Source organism: Lycium ferocissimum, chromosome 2 (genome assembly GCF_029784015.1).
Source record: "Lycium ferocissimum isolate CSIRO_LF1 chromosome 2, AGI_CSIRO_Lferr_CH_V1, whole genome shotgun sequence".
In the NCBI taxonomy this organism is placed as follows: Eukaryota; Viridiplantae; Streptophyta; class Magnoliopsida; order Solanales; family Solanaceae; genus Lycium; species Lycium ferocissimum.
The window spans coordinates 48806632-48822229 of record NC_081343.1 but is presented as its reverse complement, the minus strand read 5'-3'; the positions used below and the strand labels follow the sequence as shown (position 1 = coordinate 48822229).

The window sequence follows — 15598 nt, the reverse complement described above, 5'->3', positions numbered from 1 at the left end:
AAGGACACTATAAGATGGTAGCATGTACTCCCATTAGTTATTGTTCCAAGAGTTGTTTTGGTCCGAGGCCCTCTTGTGCCACTTCATCCATCTCCGCCAGTGCCGCACTGGCTCTTCCCTGCCGTTCTTGGTTTCAACCAAAGGTCATTCTTCAATTCTTTTAAACTTTTTTTTTTCCTTTCAAAATTTTAATGTTTTTTCATTGTAGATAGTTAGATTTAAAGCATCTGTATTCAATGGTTTAATTGTCTGGTCATGGAATGGTTTCAGATATTAGTTACTTTGCAAATGTCTGTTGATAACATAGAAATAGTGCTAGTGGTGAATTATAATTTGTGGGTGATTCTTATGATTAATTTTGAGTTAGTTAAAAAGGGTTTGTTTGAATTTGTTGTTTGTAGATGTTTACCTTGGTTTCTTGATTCATGTGTTCACTGTTGGAAAATTGATATTCACCACTGGCTGTTTGTTTCCTGATTTTGTTTTGATTTGTGGATAGATATGTGAGTTGCTAGCAGTTCCCTTTGGTGGGCAATCTATAAGCCAAAGACTTTATGGGTAACCTAAACATTTTTGGACCTAGAACACAATGGTGGATGATTTGATTGAATTGAAAGGGAAATTGCTAAAACTCTCACCATGAGAAAACGGCAGCCCGGTGCACAGAACATCCCGTGTAGCTGTGTCCGGGGAAGGGCCACACCCCAAGGGATGTGATCTAGACAGCCTACCCTATTGCAAATATTAGTGGCTGCTTCCACGGCTCGAACCCGTGACCTATAGTTCACACGGAGAAAACTTCCACGGCTAAAACTCTCACCATGTTAAATGAAATCATCAATTTGGCTTTTTTTGCATCCAGATCTTATGGATAAGAATATAAATGGGTATGAGTAATTTGGGCCAATCCTTCATATCACACTGGAAACTTCCTAAAAGTTTAATGTACCTGTACCTGATACATGCTCCATGCCAGACCCAATGGGATATAGCTCTTTCATATGTTCCCGCTAGATTTTAATGTTCCATTAGGAAACAAGGACATGACAACTTTTGATAGCATAAAAGAGTTGTTTCCACTTGTCATGAACTAGACAACTGAATGGTATTGTCGATGGGACATCTCCCTTATAATCGTGTAAACCAGATTCTGAATACATGGGACCTAGTTTCCCATAAGCAATGCGTTTATAACTCGAAGTTCTGTAGTCTCAATGGATCCTGTCCCTGAACCAAATGACTGCTATTGAAGGAGCACTATGTGTGTGACCATAAACTTTTACGTAATGGAAACAACCACAAATTAATATAGACATATATACTAAGTGGAAAAAAAGGGAGAAGTATATGTTTTGAGAATAGAAGTAGTACAATTCAGATGATCAAGCTCACCTGTGTTAGGCTACTTTGTTTTTTGGTGTACAAATGCATACCCTGAAGATACAGAGACAATCCTAGATGTTCTTGATTCATTTTAGGATTGCAGCTATGCTTCAGTGACTCTTGTTTAATTTTTTTTCTTTTCTCCTTTTTCTCTTGTAAAGGGGTTTTCAGTGCTTCCCCAGTACTGGTCTATAATACAAAATGTTACCTGTTTCAAAAAAAAAGGGAGAAGTATGACAAATTATCTACTAAAAAAATGTAATAGATACTACTCCCTTGTCTCATTTTATGTAGCATCTACTAAGAAAATGTAATAGATACTACTCCGTTTGTCTCATTTTATGTAGCACTCTTTCATTTTTTAGTTTGTTCCAAAACAATAGGACCTTTCTATATGTGGAATCTCTTTAACTTTTAACATCCCATAATGAGATGCTCTTATAGCCTCATGGTATGATTAGGATTATTAGTCCTAAGGGTATTCTTAACTCCGTGCCTAGTTGAACATCACCACATAAAATGAAACATAGGGAGTAATTGATTTTACAGGTTATCAGATAACTTCATTGTCCATTTTGAGTGGCACATGATTTTTTTTTTCCCACACATATGGCTTTTAAGAGTTTGAATTTGGGATGGGTATCAGTTATGAATTCCTTCTTATGAATGTTTATTGTTATGTGTTCTTAGATGAGTTTTCAGAAATCCTACTTATCTTTCCTTTTTAAGGCTGCATTTATCCCATATCCTGCTGTTTGAGCATTAGCATTCAACTTTATATTGATTGATATTTTGTTCTTTATCTCATTGCAAGTTTCTTCTTTATGACCAGGGAGCACAACGAAGATAAAAAAACTCTAATAATGAATGTGTAGGAGCATATCATTTTGGTGGATGTACTCATAAGCAAGAGAAAGATAATTCCTTCATCTTTTGTGTGTGGCTCAATTGATATGCTGACACAAAATTATCTTCCTGGTTGCTTAGAAGCTTCTTTTGCAACCTCTTTATCATCTGAGATCACGAAACAAGACTCGTGTGACTGGGCTTCTGGTGCTGAATTCTTGGAAATGAGTCCAGAAAATGATAAATGTCCTCTTGATGGCCGTAAAAAATCTAATTCAAAGGATGGTGACCCTTGTTCCTTAGACAGTCTAGATGGTCCACGACCTTCAACATTCAGTGCCATGTCTGGATGTTCTAAGCCCGTAGTGTATCAAAGGAAAAGGTTCAGAAGGAACCCTCTCCCGATTTTCTTCATTGAACCAGCAGTTGAAGTTAGGCCTAGCAATGGATGTCCTTCTGAGCTTTGTTCTGAAGTCCATTCAGGAACTTTGAAGGAAGACATAGTTGCTGGAGTTGGTGCTGAAAAATTAACTACTGCAGCTCCTGTTCTTCCGCCTGCTGAGCATAATAGAGGGAACCTTCTATCTAAATCAAATTCTTGTGATGGTAGGCCTGAAGGGGAAGATCAGTGCTCTGAAGCAGTATCAAGAAGTGATATGCAAAGGACTTCAAACTTTTGCATAAATGATAGCTATTCGTCATCAATGTGTGGTTTGGACTTCGGTTCTTCTTCGTTGAAGACGGTTGTGGATGATGCTGGTGAATGCTCCTCATCTGGTGCTTTATTTCCTGAAGAATTGGGTGATGATATGCCAGAAAAGGATTTATGTGCAGCAATTCTTAGAGCTTATGGGTTGCTTGAAAATGTTGTGGTCCGTGCGTCCACAGAAGGCTCTTATACCAGTTCCGACAACTGCTGTTTAATCTCATGCAAAGCCTGTGATTGTTCAGAAGCTACAGTGAAGATGCTAATCTGTGATAATTGTGATGATGCGTATCATTTATCATGCTGCAACCCCCGTATAAGGAAAGTACCTCGGGATGAGTGGTTTTGTCGAACTTGTTTGATAAAGAAGCGGAAATTAATCGAGAAATCAACTTGTAATGAGAGTTCTAGCAACTCTTCGTCTGAAGGTGAATCGGGACCTATAGCTCTCTTGTTGAAGGATACCAATATATATAGAACATGTGTTCGTATTGGCAATAATTTTCAAGCCGAGGTTCCTGACTGGACAGGTCCAGTGATAGAGTACGTTCTACACATCTATTTATTATTGTTGTGGATCTTCCTATTGACTTTAGGGAAGTGAAAATGATAACTAGCTATAAATGGTTTTGTTGCGTAGGCAGATAACACATAATGAGGTATCTCTAATCCCGTCTCTACCTTCTGGAACAGTTTGTACTAATCATTTCAGTTGGTATATCTTATGATTTAATAATATTAGAGATATGATGGAGGAGCTTAACATACAAGGAGTTACAACATAGGGAATTTACACTAAAGCATGTTGCTACAAGTACTCTCTTGTCAATGCTAACTGGGAAACTGCATTACACAACAACATTTTGACCAATCTTTGCTAGGGAATTTCCTAATCCTTTAGATATCTTCTGTTTCTTTCTTTCCATGTTGGCACGAGCTTTGAAAGAGCTATTTCCCATGTTCCTGTTCTCCGCCTCTTCATTTTGAGCTTCCATTTTAATAGAATCTCATTGATGGTTCTTGACATCACCATTTGATACCAAATGTACCGTACATCTTAACCTATATGCAATAGTGCAATTGCGTAATCAAGTAGTTAACATCCTCTTCCACTTCTTTTACATTAGAAAGAATACATAGACAAACACCTAAACTTGTTCAAAAATTTCATATAGCTATTAAACTAAGCCTATAACCTACTGAACACTTGATATATGCCCAAATTGTACCTAGTAGACACATATCAAGGACATGGTACCTAACATGGGGATATATTGAGCGCTTGAACATGTTAGAAAATGAGTTGACATGGACATTCTTCCTTATTTAATTCTTTTCTCATTTCTCTCAGCAAAATAAGACTCGTCCCATCATTTGTCATGCTAGAGCTCCATACACACCGTCCAGCCCTTCTCTTTTTTTTGTGTTTTTGTGTGTGTGTGTGTGTGTGTCTCTCTCTCTCTCTCTCTCTATATATATATATATATATATTCAACCACCATAATACACACACCACAACGCCACTCACACACTACTCTCTCTATTTTTGTTGCATCTCCGCCGAATTCCATATTCCAAAAGCCACCACCTTCAGCTGCCCCTTCTGATGGGGGATGGCTCCCTTCATCGGATAAGAGAAACAAAAGTGAGACCTTAACAATTAAGGGAGGTATTTCTCCACTTCTTCAGATCTTTCTCCACTCCAAGCTATTGGGGTGCCACGTCTTTCACCTACAATGACAGGGAAATATTGCCCAATTGTTAAGTTCGAGGGTGATAAAATTTCTCCGGGTGAAGTCCTCTGTAAAGCGTAAATGAATAAAGCAATAGTCGTGCTAGAGTGCAAGATATCTAGCTATGATTCTTCGTGGAGACGGAGAAAAGGTATCAAAGTTGGAGAGTTGATTGCCATTACAGTTGAAGTAAGACTGTACTGCAAAATTTAGTGATTACCAACATTCAAATGATATGCTATGTCTTCAAATTTGATTGGCCTTCGACCACGAAAAGGGAGTAAAAGATAGATGGAGAAGAGAAGAGGAAGAAGAAGGCTGAATGTTTTTTGTTAGCTCTTGGGTGTCGGTGGGTCTGGTTTCAATGGTGTAAAGATAAGAGGAGGAATTGTCTTTAGCGAAGAAGAAGATAACATGGAGTTAAGTGGGTTAAGAATAATGAGGTCTCAGGTTGACATCCCTGCAGAGACAAATCCACTAGGTGATTTCTTCCATTTGTCCAAGCCTTGATGGATAGAGTTACCTGGTCCTTATAGTGGTGGGAGCTAGCAGGTATCCCGTGGAATTAGTTGACTGTGTTTATTAAAGAAGAAAATATGAACGGGGAGGAGAGTTGGAAAAACCAAACCTTTTTCCCTAAGATTTTTTCTTTTCTTTTGTGAGATTTTTTGGGTTTAGGAGCCACATGTCTTTCTTCCATTGGCTTCTTTCCCACATGTCTGCGTGCTGCACACATTCTATTTTCTTGGTTGTTTCAGCGATGTGTCTATTGGGCACAATTTGAGCACAAGTAGTTTAGATGGCTAGATAAAAAGTGTGAACAAGTTTAGGCGTTGTCTATGTATTCAACCTTTACATTAAGCATCAATTGACATAAATCGTCCTCCTCAAATTCTTTGCTGTAATGATGGCGCCCCAAGAGAGTCGACGTTAAAAAGGACTTTACCTTCGGCGTTTTCCGAGTACATCATTTGCAGTAGTTGTCATGCTTTGTTTATGTTTGAGTGATTCCTGGTTTTCTCATTGGATCTACCTAATGAAACTCTCTATGCTAAGAAAGAAATCTTTGGAGATAATTTTTTGATTTGACAAAAGGAACTTTCTAATGTCTCGAAAATGTTTAAAGCATGTGGTGGCATGTTTCATGCATCTACTACTCAATAACCTGTTGGTCCTTTTTTTTTTCTGATCTCATAACGTATAATTCTATGCTTGCTAGTGCTAGCACGTTTTAACCCTTTTCTGAAACTTAAGTATGATTTCTTGAATGCTTGGTGGAATATTAATCCTTGAGATTTCTGCTCAAGAAAAATGATTTAGTGTTAGTGGGATTAATAGCATATTCATGTTTATGTGTCTCTTGATACTGTGGAAGCCTTATATGCTCACAGGTTTCATGCTTCATATGTCCTGTTAAGTTTTACTCTAATTTATGAAAATCACGCATATAGGAATGCTGTTAACATTTACTGTTTTAATATTTTTCTCTATTTGAGCTATTTGTATCTTTTGAGCATGGCTGCTGTATTGTTTTTGATGCTGAGATTTCATGCAGTGAGGTTGATCGTAGTGGTGAACCATTAGAAATCAGAACTTCAGAGATTCTCTGCTTGCGTGTAAGTTCTACTCCTGGAGTCTATCTTTTCCATAAGATGGCTGCTCAGTTCTAGGAAAATTATTTATGAATAACCAAATTATATTTTTCAGGAACGATCTTCTAACAAGCATTCGATGATTAGTTCTATTGGCAATTGGATGCAGTGCCGACAGGCCGTCGAAGGTTTTGGGGAATGCATGGATGGAAGTATCTGTGGGAAGTGGCGAAGGTAATGAGCCTCTCCTTTGCACTTTTACTAGTGAATTTTTTTGCTCCAGCTTTAGGTGTTTCAAGTGGATGCTGTTAATTTGGGACTGTTTCATTGAAATAGCTTCAGCTCTCGGAAATGGACACCATTACATGTCTTGATCAGATTAATTTGTGTGTTCCCTTTATTGGTTTCCTCTATTAATGAGAAGGAACTCTAAAGAGGAAAAGGAAAACCCCCGCAACTTGACGACCCTCGTGTGAATCTTAAAGTTTTCTCGACCTAAAATGTAAGACCCATGAGATAAAGCCATATCAGTAGCTTGATAACAAAAATACCGAGATCAGTGATAAGTGAAAGTGGTTGTAGGAAGGGAAGTTCACGTATCAAGGAATACAGGATAACTCCTATTTCATTAATTCCTTTTGCACTTCACTGTGATCATGATTTTTTCCTTCTTTTGTTTGCATGATATCATGTTATTTTGTCTTGGTGTTTTAATTTTTATCTATTCAAGAGGCCCAATCTGCAACTTGGTTTTATCATGACAGGGCCCCACTATTTGAAGTTCAAACAGATGATTGGGAGTGCTTTCGTGCTGTCCTTTGGGATCCAGCTCATGCCGATTGTGCTGTACCTCAAGTATGTGAGTTTTTAGTTCAGATATTGTGTTCTACATCCTATCTTCAACTAAACTTATTTACTTACTTCATTCCTTCCCCATTACCATTCCTCGCTCTATGTTTTCTTTTCTTCCCCATCCCCAAAACACTTAAAACACTAAGTCTTGCTTCTGTTCGAGATAGTTCTGTTTCATTTTATTTTTATTAGTTGGAGACTTGGAGAATTAGTTTCCTTTTAGGATTAAGACTTTTGATTCCAAAGTTGTTTGGGTCTTGCACAGAATCTAAGCTGGCATGTGTAAGTAAGAAAGATTCATATCGTTGAGCTTATGTCCGAAGAATCATTCAGGTGCTAATAGCTTCTGTGTTTTTCACCGTCATCTCGGGAAGATGCTTGTCCATCCCTCGTTTGGGCTTTACTATATTTGCAATGTTCGATTATCGTGCAAAACTCTTCTCGTTTCCCTAAAAGATGGAGGTTTATACTGAAACAGATAATATTAAATAAACTTTTGGCGTGGACTCTTATATGAATGGATGAGGAAACCCTTGGTAGTCTAAATGATTTTTTCTAGAAGTGGATGGAGTACATGTGGATTGAAAATCCTACAAGTGCCATAACATTGATATAATTGCATTGCTGCTCGCTTTTACTGATCTTTGGGTTTTTCATTTGCCATATTTACTCGTTTCATTGAGATCCATCCTTTTTAATATCTTTTAATTTTTTTTCTGATCGCGGTTCTCTGTCTATCACTCTGGCTCAGGAACTAGAGACGGAGGAAGTTCTGAAGCAATTGAAGTATATAGAGATGGTATATCAACAAACCTTATTACAACACTCTTTTCTTTCCTGTTTTGATAAAGAAATGAATTCACTTATATACTTTATTTGGTAAGAGGTGTAGGTAATAAATAATATAATACAAAAGATCGACCCCATCAGCCAAATTATATATACGACTAGAAAATTCCTTTGTCTCTGGTGTGTTATATTCTTCTAAAATAGAAAGATTCTTTTCAAGTGCAGTTATATTTCTCAACTATTTTCTGTTTGCATTATCTGTTTAGTAAATGAGCTAATGCAGAGTCACAGAACTTCTCTACGTTTTTTTTTTTTTTGGAAACGATGGGGTTTCTGCAAGCTATTTTTTTTGTGGTCTGCTGTCCCTGCCTGCCTCTTGTACACCGAGGTTTTCCTTTTGTTATTAAAATAGTTTTCTAGTTGAAGGAGATATATCCAAACTTTCTTTGGTGATTGTATTAATAGATACTATCCGTCTTTTCCTTTTTCTCTTCTAGTGGAGTAAGGTCTTATCCTCCAATGACTGCCTCTCTGTGCACAAATGGGACCCAGTAGTATACTGGCCTCTCTTCACTATTAGACAGCTCAAAGTTTGAGATGTGCTGTAGTAAACTAGTTGTGCAGAGTCTCCATTTATTATTGTACAAGACAAACAGCAAAGAGAAACTAGGATTTTCTTAGGTTTTGCATAATATGGTTTTCTTGGACAAGGAAAAATAAGTTGGATTTTGGTAACTGCTTCATATTTCTCATTTGTTAATGCATGCCTAAGGATAGGAGATATGCATGTCTTCACTAAAAAGAGATTTGTACGTTAACAACTTTTTAGTTTTAGTTTTGTTTTACTAATTTAATTCCTTTATGGACTTCTATCTGAATGGTCGGGAAAAGGGGGAGCCTATTTTTAGTAGTGAATTAATGGTGGCTACAAATGATCTATGTCATTTTCCCTGATAATTGTTATTCAATGTACATTTGTAATGCTTTCTAGACCAACCTATGAAGGTGTAGAATATTGAACCTAGTGTTGTTCCTTCTGTTTAGTTGAAACCCCGGCTGGCAGTTAAGAGGCGCAAATTGGATCAAACCTCAGGCGCTGGCTCACGGTTCTTGACAGAGAAATCGAGAAGATGATATAGGCTTCATGTACGGAAATGTTCATCTTGTACATTTAAGCATACAAATTTTGGACAAGTGGATTTGTACTACATGATATTCTCATCATAGTACACTGATGTAATTGCTTCAGAAACATAATTGTACAATCTAGAAGGTGCAATGAATTAGCTGCAACTCAATTTGAGCTTTCCTGGCCTTCATCTCTTAGTCCATCATCTCCTCTTTGAGTCGTTTACTTTTTGCCTTGTCAAGCCTGACAAATTAAAATTTCAGGTGTGTCGAAGTCACTTTCTTTGTCCTTATATCACATTTCTGTTATGTCTTGGATGAATTTGTGAGCAGAATAGAGAGCATGAGTTTGTACTCGTGATGACTGTGTTAGTGCATTGATGATTCTATTCTCTGGTATAGGTAGTTTATGAACAGAAAACCTACTCTAGTGTATTTTGTTGAATAGCAGAATTTGTTTCCAGCTTTCAGCAGAGTAACCTTCCTCTCTCGAGAGTTTGTGGTAGCTGTTTCCCACATATTTGGTATCTCTGAGTCACTCCTTCAGGTTGGGAACTTTTGGTTCTGCCTGCAGCATGACAAAGGGTCCGGTCCAATTTTTACTCAAGTCGGCCTAATGATCTGTAGGTGCCGAGTGGAAGGTGCATCGTTCAACGGATAAAAGTTGCTCTAGGTGATCTTGCTCAAGAGCTCACATTGATTGGTTGTTTGGTGATTCATCATATATAACATCATCCATCTTGAGAAGGTCTGATGATTCATCATCTGTAATATTACCCATCCCGCCAAGTCTAATCAAATGATTCATTAACTCTTGGGTAAGCTATTAAACTAACAAGAGCTTCTAGCTTAAGAATACAATGTGTTCACGAAAAGTAGACAAGAAATACAATGTTCTCACTAAGATTTTGGATGGCAGTCGGAAGAGCATGTTGTGTCCAAACTTTGCAAGGGGGGCTTTTTGCAGAATTCATAGAGCCGTTGCTCGTGGTTTATTAGCATTTGGTTCTTGAATGAGTAAAGATAGTGATCATATGTTTTGAAGGCCAATTTGAACCTGGGGAAAAAATGATCTTGTTTCACGACAACCAGAAAAATGGCAAAAAGGCAAGAAAGAGGAATGAATGTAGGATTGCATTGGCCTCCAGTATCTCGTTTGTAACTTGTACTGATGTAAATATATACAAAAAGTGTGCCTCTTGTATCATCTGTAGTCAGTTGTTAGCCTCTGTAGTTTCCCTTCTTCGAAATTATTTAATTTGATTAAATAACGTCACAGATAGCCCTTAGCATGTGGGGCGTATTGTTTCACCATTATCCAATTATTTGTGAAGTACTCCACATTTTTTTCTTCAATATTACTTATGCTTTTGCTGTATATTTATTATTCAGGTATATTTTCTAAAATAAAAGAAGGCATAGAAGAAAATCACAAAAAAAAAAAAAAAAAAAAAAAAATAAAAAAACAAGAGTGATGAATGACAGTGAAAGGTTGCTGACTGTTTAGTATTCTTCGCTCACTTGTGGGGCAAATGAAAGGGAATTTCTTCAGAAGAGCTGTCCTTTGAAAGGACGGTCAAATTCAATTATCCCAACTCAAATTGGAAAAAGAAGCAAACACATTGAACTTGGCCATTTGTTCTAATAATGGTAGGCAACACGTCAACATTGTATTTGGCTAAGTCTAAGATAGAGATAGAATCATTTTAGTTTTGACGTTTTGGATCTTTTGCATGCACAACCTTCAAACCAGAGACCTAAGCAGCAGGTTGTTTGACAAAACAAGAAGTACCGTATGCAATTGCAGTAGAATCGTTTTCCATTCATAGGTTTAGGAATCCATAATTTTCAAGATTGACTAGAGTAGAATCACTTTTCCTTAAGGTTTCGGAATCCTTCTCGCTTGGTTGATGGTTAGGAAGTGAATTATTCATGTATAATCAGCATAACTTACCATGTTTGGGACACCACCGTTTCATAATAATGGGTGTTTTTAGTTTCAGCATACCTTAAGAAAATTACTTACTCTTAGAAAGTAAAAAGTCTTTACTTACCCTTAATCAAATGTCTTGAAAAAAGAAGTAAACTTTAATGGTTTCTTGATTATGTAAAACTCGACTTATTAAATAAAGGTAAAATTGAAAGAAAGTAATTGATGCTTTCTTGATTTTGTGAATTGTGAAACACCAGATATTTGAAACAAAATGAAAAGGGAAAAAACACCACTTGTTTTGAAATAGGAGAAGTAGCGTTTTAGTTGCTATGAATGAAATTTAACACACCAAGGTGTTTGGTTTTACAATCCCGCATACTCTTCTGCAGCTAAATATTCTTTGACACTATAAGTCATAATTCTAAGAGCAAGTGAAACTTTTAGAGCCCTTATAGAACTTACATACAACCATAGAACTATGGAATGACAGCTTTTTACTTTTTATCCATATCAATCATATCCACTTTCTTCAATTTAAGACTCAAAAGCAGTGAGGAAATTTGGACATATAACTGTTAGAGAGGAAATACGCCATCAAACAAGATATCATTTTTCCACTAAATGAAGTGAAATATATCTATTACATATCTAAATCCCAATCCATCAACTTAGTCGCATTCTCTCAAACACAAACATGAAGTGCATACAATAATAAAAGAATCGTTTAGTCCTTGAGCAACAAGGATTCGGCAGGAAACAATTTGAAATCCAAACTGATGAAAAGAATACAACATGTAGGTATTACTAAAAGATCTTCATATTCTCCATTCTAAGCTCCTTCTGCTTAATGGGTAATGTCGAACCTGATCGAGGTTGTCAAGAAGTCCTCGTAGACGCATGTGATGAAAATGGAAAGAATTCGGGCCTATACCAGTCAAGATATTACAATCAACTCTCCACTGTTTTGGATCTCACCTTCCTTGTTGACTGACGAATTGCGAAAAATCATCTACTCCAGTAGCCATGGCATCTGTAGTACCACTGGTCCTTGTTGCAGATTCACCCTCTTCTTTGGTTTTTGATTCAACATGAGTCTGCTCTTCAGAATTTTCAGTTCCTCTCTCCTCAACAGTCTCTAGAACACGAATATCAGAAGCAGAGTCTTCCCCTGCATTCTTCCGCAGCCAAGCCTCATGAAGTTGCAATACATATTCCAGGTGCCATAGGACTTCTCCCATTGTTGGTCTGCTTCTTCCCTCGTCCGCTAGACATTTCTCAGCAATTTCTCCAAATTTCATCAATGATTCTGGGGAATATTGTCCAGCAAGTTGTGGGTCAATGATGGTTTCAAGCGATCTTTGGCGCTGAAACCGCATTGCCCATTCTGCAAGATTGATCTGATCTCTTGGTAAGCTTGGATTTATAACAGGGCGTGCACATATAACTTCAAACAGCACAACCCCAAAGGAGTAAACATCAGATTTCTCAGTTAAATGCTGCAGCCTGAAATACTCGGGATCCAGATAACCGAAACTTCCTTTCACTGCTGTACTGACATGAGTATGCTCCAAAGAAGGGCCTGTTTTAGACAGCCCAAAATCCGCCATTTTCGCCACAAGATTCTCGTCTAACAATATGTTGGTTGTCTTGACATCCCTATGGATGATTCCACGCTCTGAACCTGTATGAAGGTAATGCAGACCACGAGCCGAACCAATGCACACTTCTAGTCTTTGCTTCCAGCTAAGGGATGGTAGATCACTGCCAAAGAGATGACTCCTCAGTGTTCCATTGGCCATGTACTCATAGACCAAAATCATTTCATTCTGTTCATCACAGAAACCTATCATGGACACCAAGTGCCTATGTCTTAGCTTAGAAAGCATTTCAATTTCTGTTTCAAATTCTTTCAGACCTTGCTGAGATTGAGGATTGGCTCGCTTGATTGCGGCAAGGGTGCTGCCATCATCGAGCTCCGCTTTGAAAACCTTACCAAATCCTCCAACTCCAATCACTAAGCTTTCATCAAAGTTGTTTGTCGCTGCTTTAATCTCTGCTAGAGTAAACCGCCTTCCAGATCTTAGAGTTCCAAGACTTTGATATTGAATTGATCCCTTACCATTACCAGTGCTGGTCACAGCAGTTCCATGAAGGAATAACGGCCTCCATTTCTTCGTGTCATCTTTGCTACTCCGCCTTCTACATAGCCGTATAATCAGCATGATTAAACCTGCCAGAATGAAAATGGATCCTATACCTGCTCCAATTCCTACCCACAGGATTAAATTTTTCGAAGTTGATTTTTCTGGAACATCCTCATGTTTCTGTACATAGGCAAGATTACCATTCCGACTCAACTTAAAAACCTCCAAACCATTCAAAATAGCATCAGTACCTGCAGAACCAGTCGTCGTATCAGGACCAAGTTGAACCCAAAGACTGCTGCTTTTCGAGGGCATCGGATCAAAGTAATCCTCATGGTAGGCCTTGTTCATTCCCCCAGCTCGTGAGAAGATGTCGTAGTTGTCTGCTGCAGTTTTGTTATTTATATAAATTTTGAAGATCCTTTGATTTGGTTTATTATAGTCAAACTCGCAGAAATGTAAGCGGATTACATAATCAAAATCTGGATCCACGTCCAATTTCCATGACATGTTCAACAGCTTCTCCATGACATGTGTGTTGCTCATAATTCTTGCTGTTTCATACACAAGAAGTGGAGCAACAGAGGTGTCGTTCGGGGAAGCATAAGTAATGTTGGAATGATTTTTGACTTCCGCTCCAGCATCTGCGATAATCATATAGCTTGAATCCGCCTCCCACTTCCTCCTGAACTTTGAATCTTGAGTGGATTTGATTGCTGAACCCCCAATATTCAACCTGTACATAGTTTGAATCCCCCGTTTACTCAAATTCAAAGAACTGTTACCACCATTGCCACCGACTTTACTGATAGAGTCAACAAATAGCTTATCTGTCACCAGGATGATCTCTATGGCGTTAACGAATCCAAAAGAACCCTTGTTTGGAGTAAACTCGAGCACAAAGACATCGATATCGGAAGTCACAAAATACTCCTTCACCAATGAGAAAACACTGGAGTTGCCCCCGGAACCTTGCAGGAGCGAGTTCTTGAGCAAAATCTCACCAGCAACATTAAACTCCGAAACCAACTTCAAACCATTTGCAGAAACAGCAAAGTAGGATTCATTCACATTGCGATTACTAAATGAAAAGGGATAAAAGTGGAGTCTGAGGAAATAACTACCAGGTTCTCCTTTGAAAGTATAGTTAAAACTTTCAGAAAAAAATCTGGCAGTTTTATAAAGTGGCTCATAAGATGAATCACCATTAAATGAGTCAGTGGATGCCTCAATACTTGGTGAACTCAAAGTGACATTGTTGCCACTGGCAGAGTCACCTATCCATTTACTACCATCCACATTCACACTTGAATTTGTACCACAATTTACCAAAAAAGTCTTTGTTTGAGCTTCCCCAATTTCAACAAACACAACTAATATCAAAACAAGAAATATCCCAAACACCTCCCTTCCTTTGACTTTCATAACTCACTATCCCAATAAGCCCACAAGTTTCTTCCTTTTTGGTACTACCTATACACTTTTTCAAGCTCACCAGCAATTGTTTCAAAACTAGAAAATTTTTAAGTAAAAACCCTAACTTGCAATCACCTCAATTACTTCTAACCCCAAAACAAAACAATCTTAGTATCTGATGCTTTGACCTTGTAAAATTTCAACAAACTTGTACAGCACAAAATCAAAAGTGAATCATAAACATCAAAAAGTTACCTTTTTTAATCTCTCATAGGCAACTCAGAAGCTTCAACAACATGGAAAAATAACCAAACCCCACAAGAATATATCTTCAAAATTAAGAGCTTCAGTACAAAAAAAAAAAAAAAAAAAAACACCCAAATTAGCAAACGGATCTAAAATCAAGAAAATGGTCAAAAGCTTGATTCTTGGAGACAATGGTAACCAAAAAAAGAAAAGAAAAAAAAAACCCAATTTTCAAGAATGGAGATGAATGTAAGACTAAGGACAGATTACCTAAAAATGCTGAGTACAGGGAAAGAGCTTAATTTTTTTGTTTGTTTGTTTTGCGATAAAAATGAGGAGAAAAGAACATGGGTAGGCTGGAGTTGTTTGAAACAGACTGGAAATATTCATATATTACACTGTCCTTTTTCTTTTTTCTTTTTAGAAATGCCATCCACCATATCTGTTGTGTATCCGGTGTACTATTTTAGTACTCCTTGAGTATTTGTTGTAACTGCTGTAACAGCCATTTTTAGAAGACATAAACAAGAGATTTATTTATTTGGCATTATTTATTACACTCTCTTAGTTTAATTAATTTGTCTGTATTCTTTTGAAATAGCACACAATCTTTTTGGGCAGGTTTCTAATTTTTTAAAATAAAAAAATTAGAAACGAGAATTCCAGAACCTTGACTGGACCATCTATTGTTTTAATTTATTCACTTTCAGAACATCTTTTCTTCTACGCAGATGTGACAATTCTTCAAAACAACTTGCATTTTAACACGGCAACATTTGGTTCTTTGTTTAAAAGAAGGGAAAAAGTTCAGTCCGTGTTCTCATGTATTC

At 37.4% G+C, this 15598-nt stretch overlaps 2 protein-coding genes across 5 annotated transcripts; one reads left to right on the top strand and one right to left on the bottom strand.

Annotated features, from left to right (window-relative positions):
* On the top strand, positions 1 to 9220 carry LOC132042085 (uncharacterized). 4 transcript variants are annotated; one of them, XM_059432711.1, is made up of 7 exons: positions 1 to 143; positions 2259 to 3478; positions 6224 to 6284; positions 6376 to 6494; positions 7025 to 7115; positions 7864 to 7911; positions 8946 to 9220. In XM_059432711.1, exons 1-7 carry the CDS (start codon positions 15 to 17, stop codon positions 9033 to 9035), a joined length of 1758 nt encoding a protein of 585 aa, XP_059288694.1. In that variant the 5' UTR covers positions 1 to 14; the 3' UTR covers positions 9036 to 9220. The 4 variants fall into 4 exon arrangements, with proteins under 4 accessions (XP_059288694.1, XP_059288703.1, XP_059288699.1 ...); XM_059432720.1 differs by having other exon boundaries at positions 7025 to 7119; positions 8946 to 9034; XM_059432723.1 differs by having other exon boundaries at positions 41 to 143; positions 2216 to 3478.
* Positions 9221 to 11549: 2329 nt separating this feature from the next.
* LOC132042077 (probable receptor-like protein kinase At1g30570) lies at positions 11550 to 15309 on the bottom strand. The gene is made up of 2 exons (XM_059432704.1): positions 15039 to 15309; positions 11550 to 14866 (listed from the first exon to the last, which is right to left on the bottom strand). Exon 2 carries the CDS (start codon positions 14529 to 14531, stop codon positions 11934 to 11936), a length of 2598 nt encoding a protein of 865 aa, XP_059288687.1. The 5' UTR covers positions 14532 to 14866; positions 15039 to 15309; the 3' UTR covers positions 11550 to 11933.
* Between the last annotated feature and the right edge of the window lie 289 nt (positions 15310 to 15598).

Excerpts from the sequence above, each read along its gene's own strand:
- LOC132042085 (XM_059432711.1), top strand. The coding sequence starts at position 15 with ATGGTAGCATGTACTCCCATTAGTTATTGTTCCAAGAGTTGTTTTGGT. Across the intron at positions 6,495-7,024 it reads ATCTGTGGGAAGTGGCGAAG|GGCCCCACTATTTGAAGTTC; the intron begins GTAATGAGCCTC and ends TTATCATGACAG. Across the intron at positions 7,116-7,863 it reads CCGATTGTGCTGTACCTCAA|GAACTAGAGACGGAGGAAGT; the intron begins GTATGTGAGTTT and ends ACTCTGGCTCAG.
- LOC132042077 (XM_059432704.1), bottom strand. The coding sequence starts at position 14,531 with ATGAAAGTCAAAGGAAGGGAGGTGTTTGGGATATTTCTTGTTTTGATA.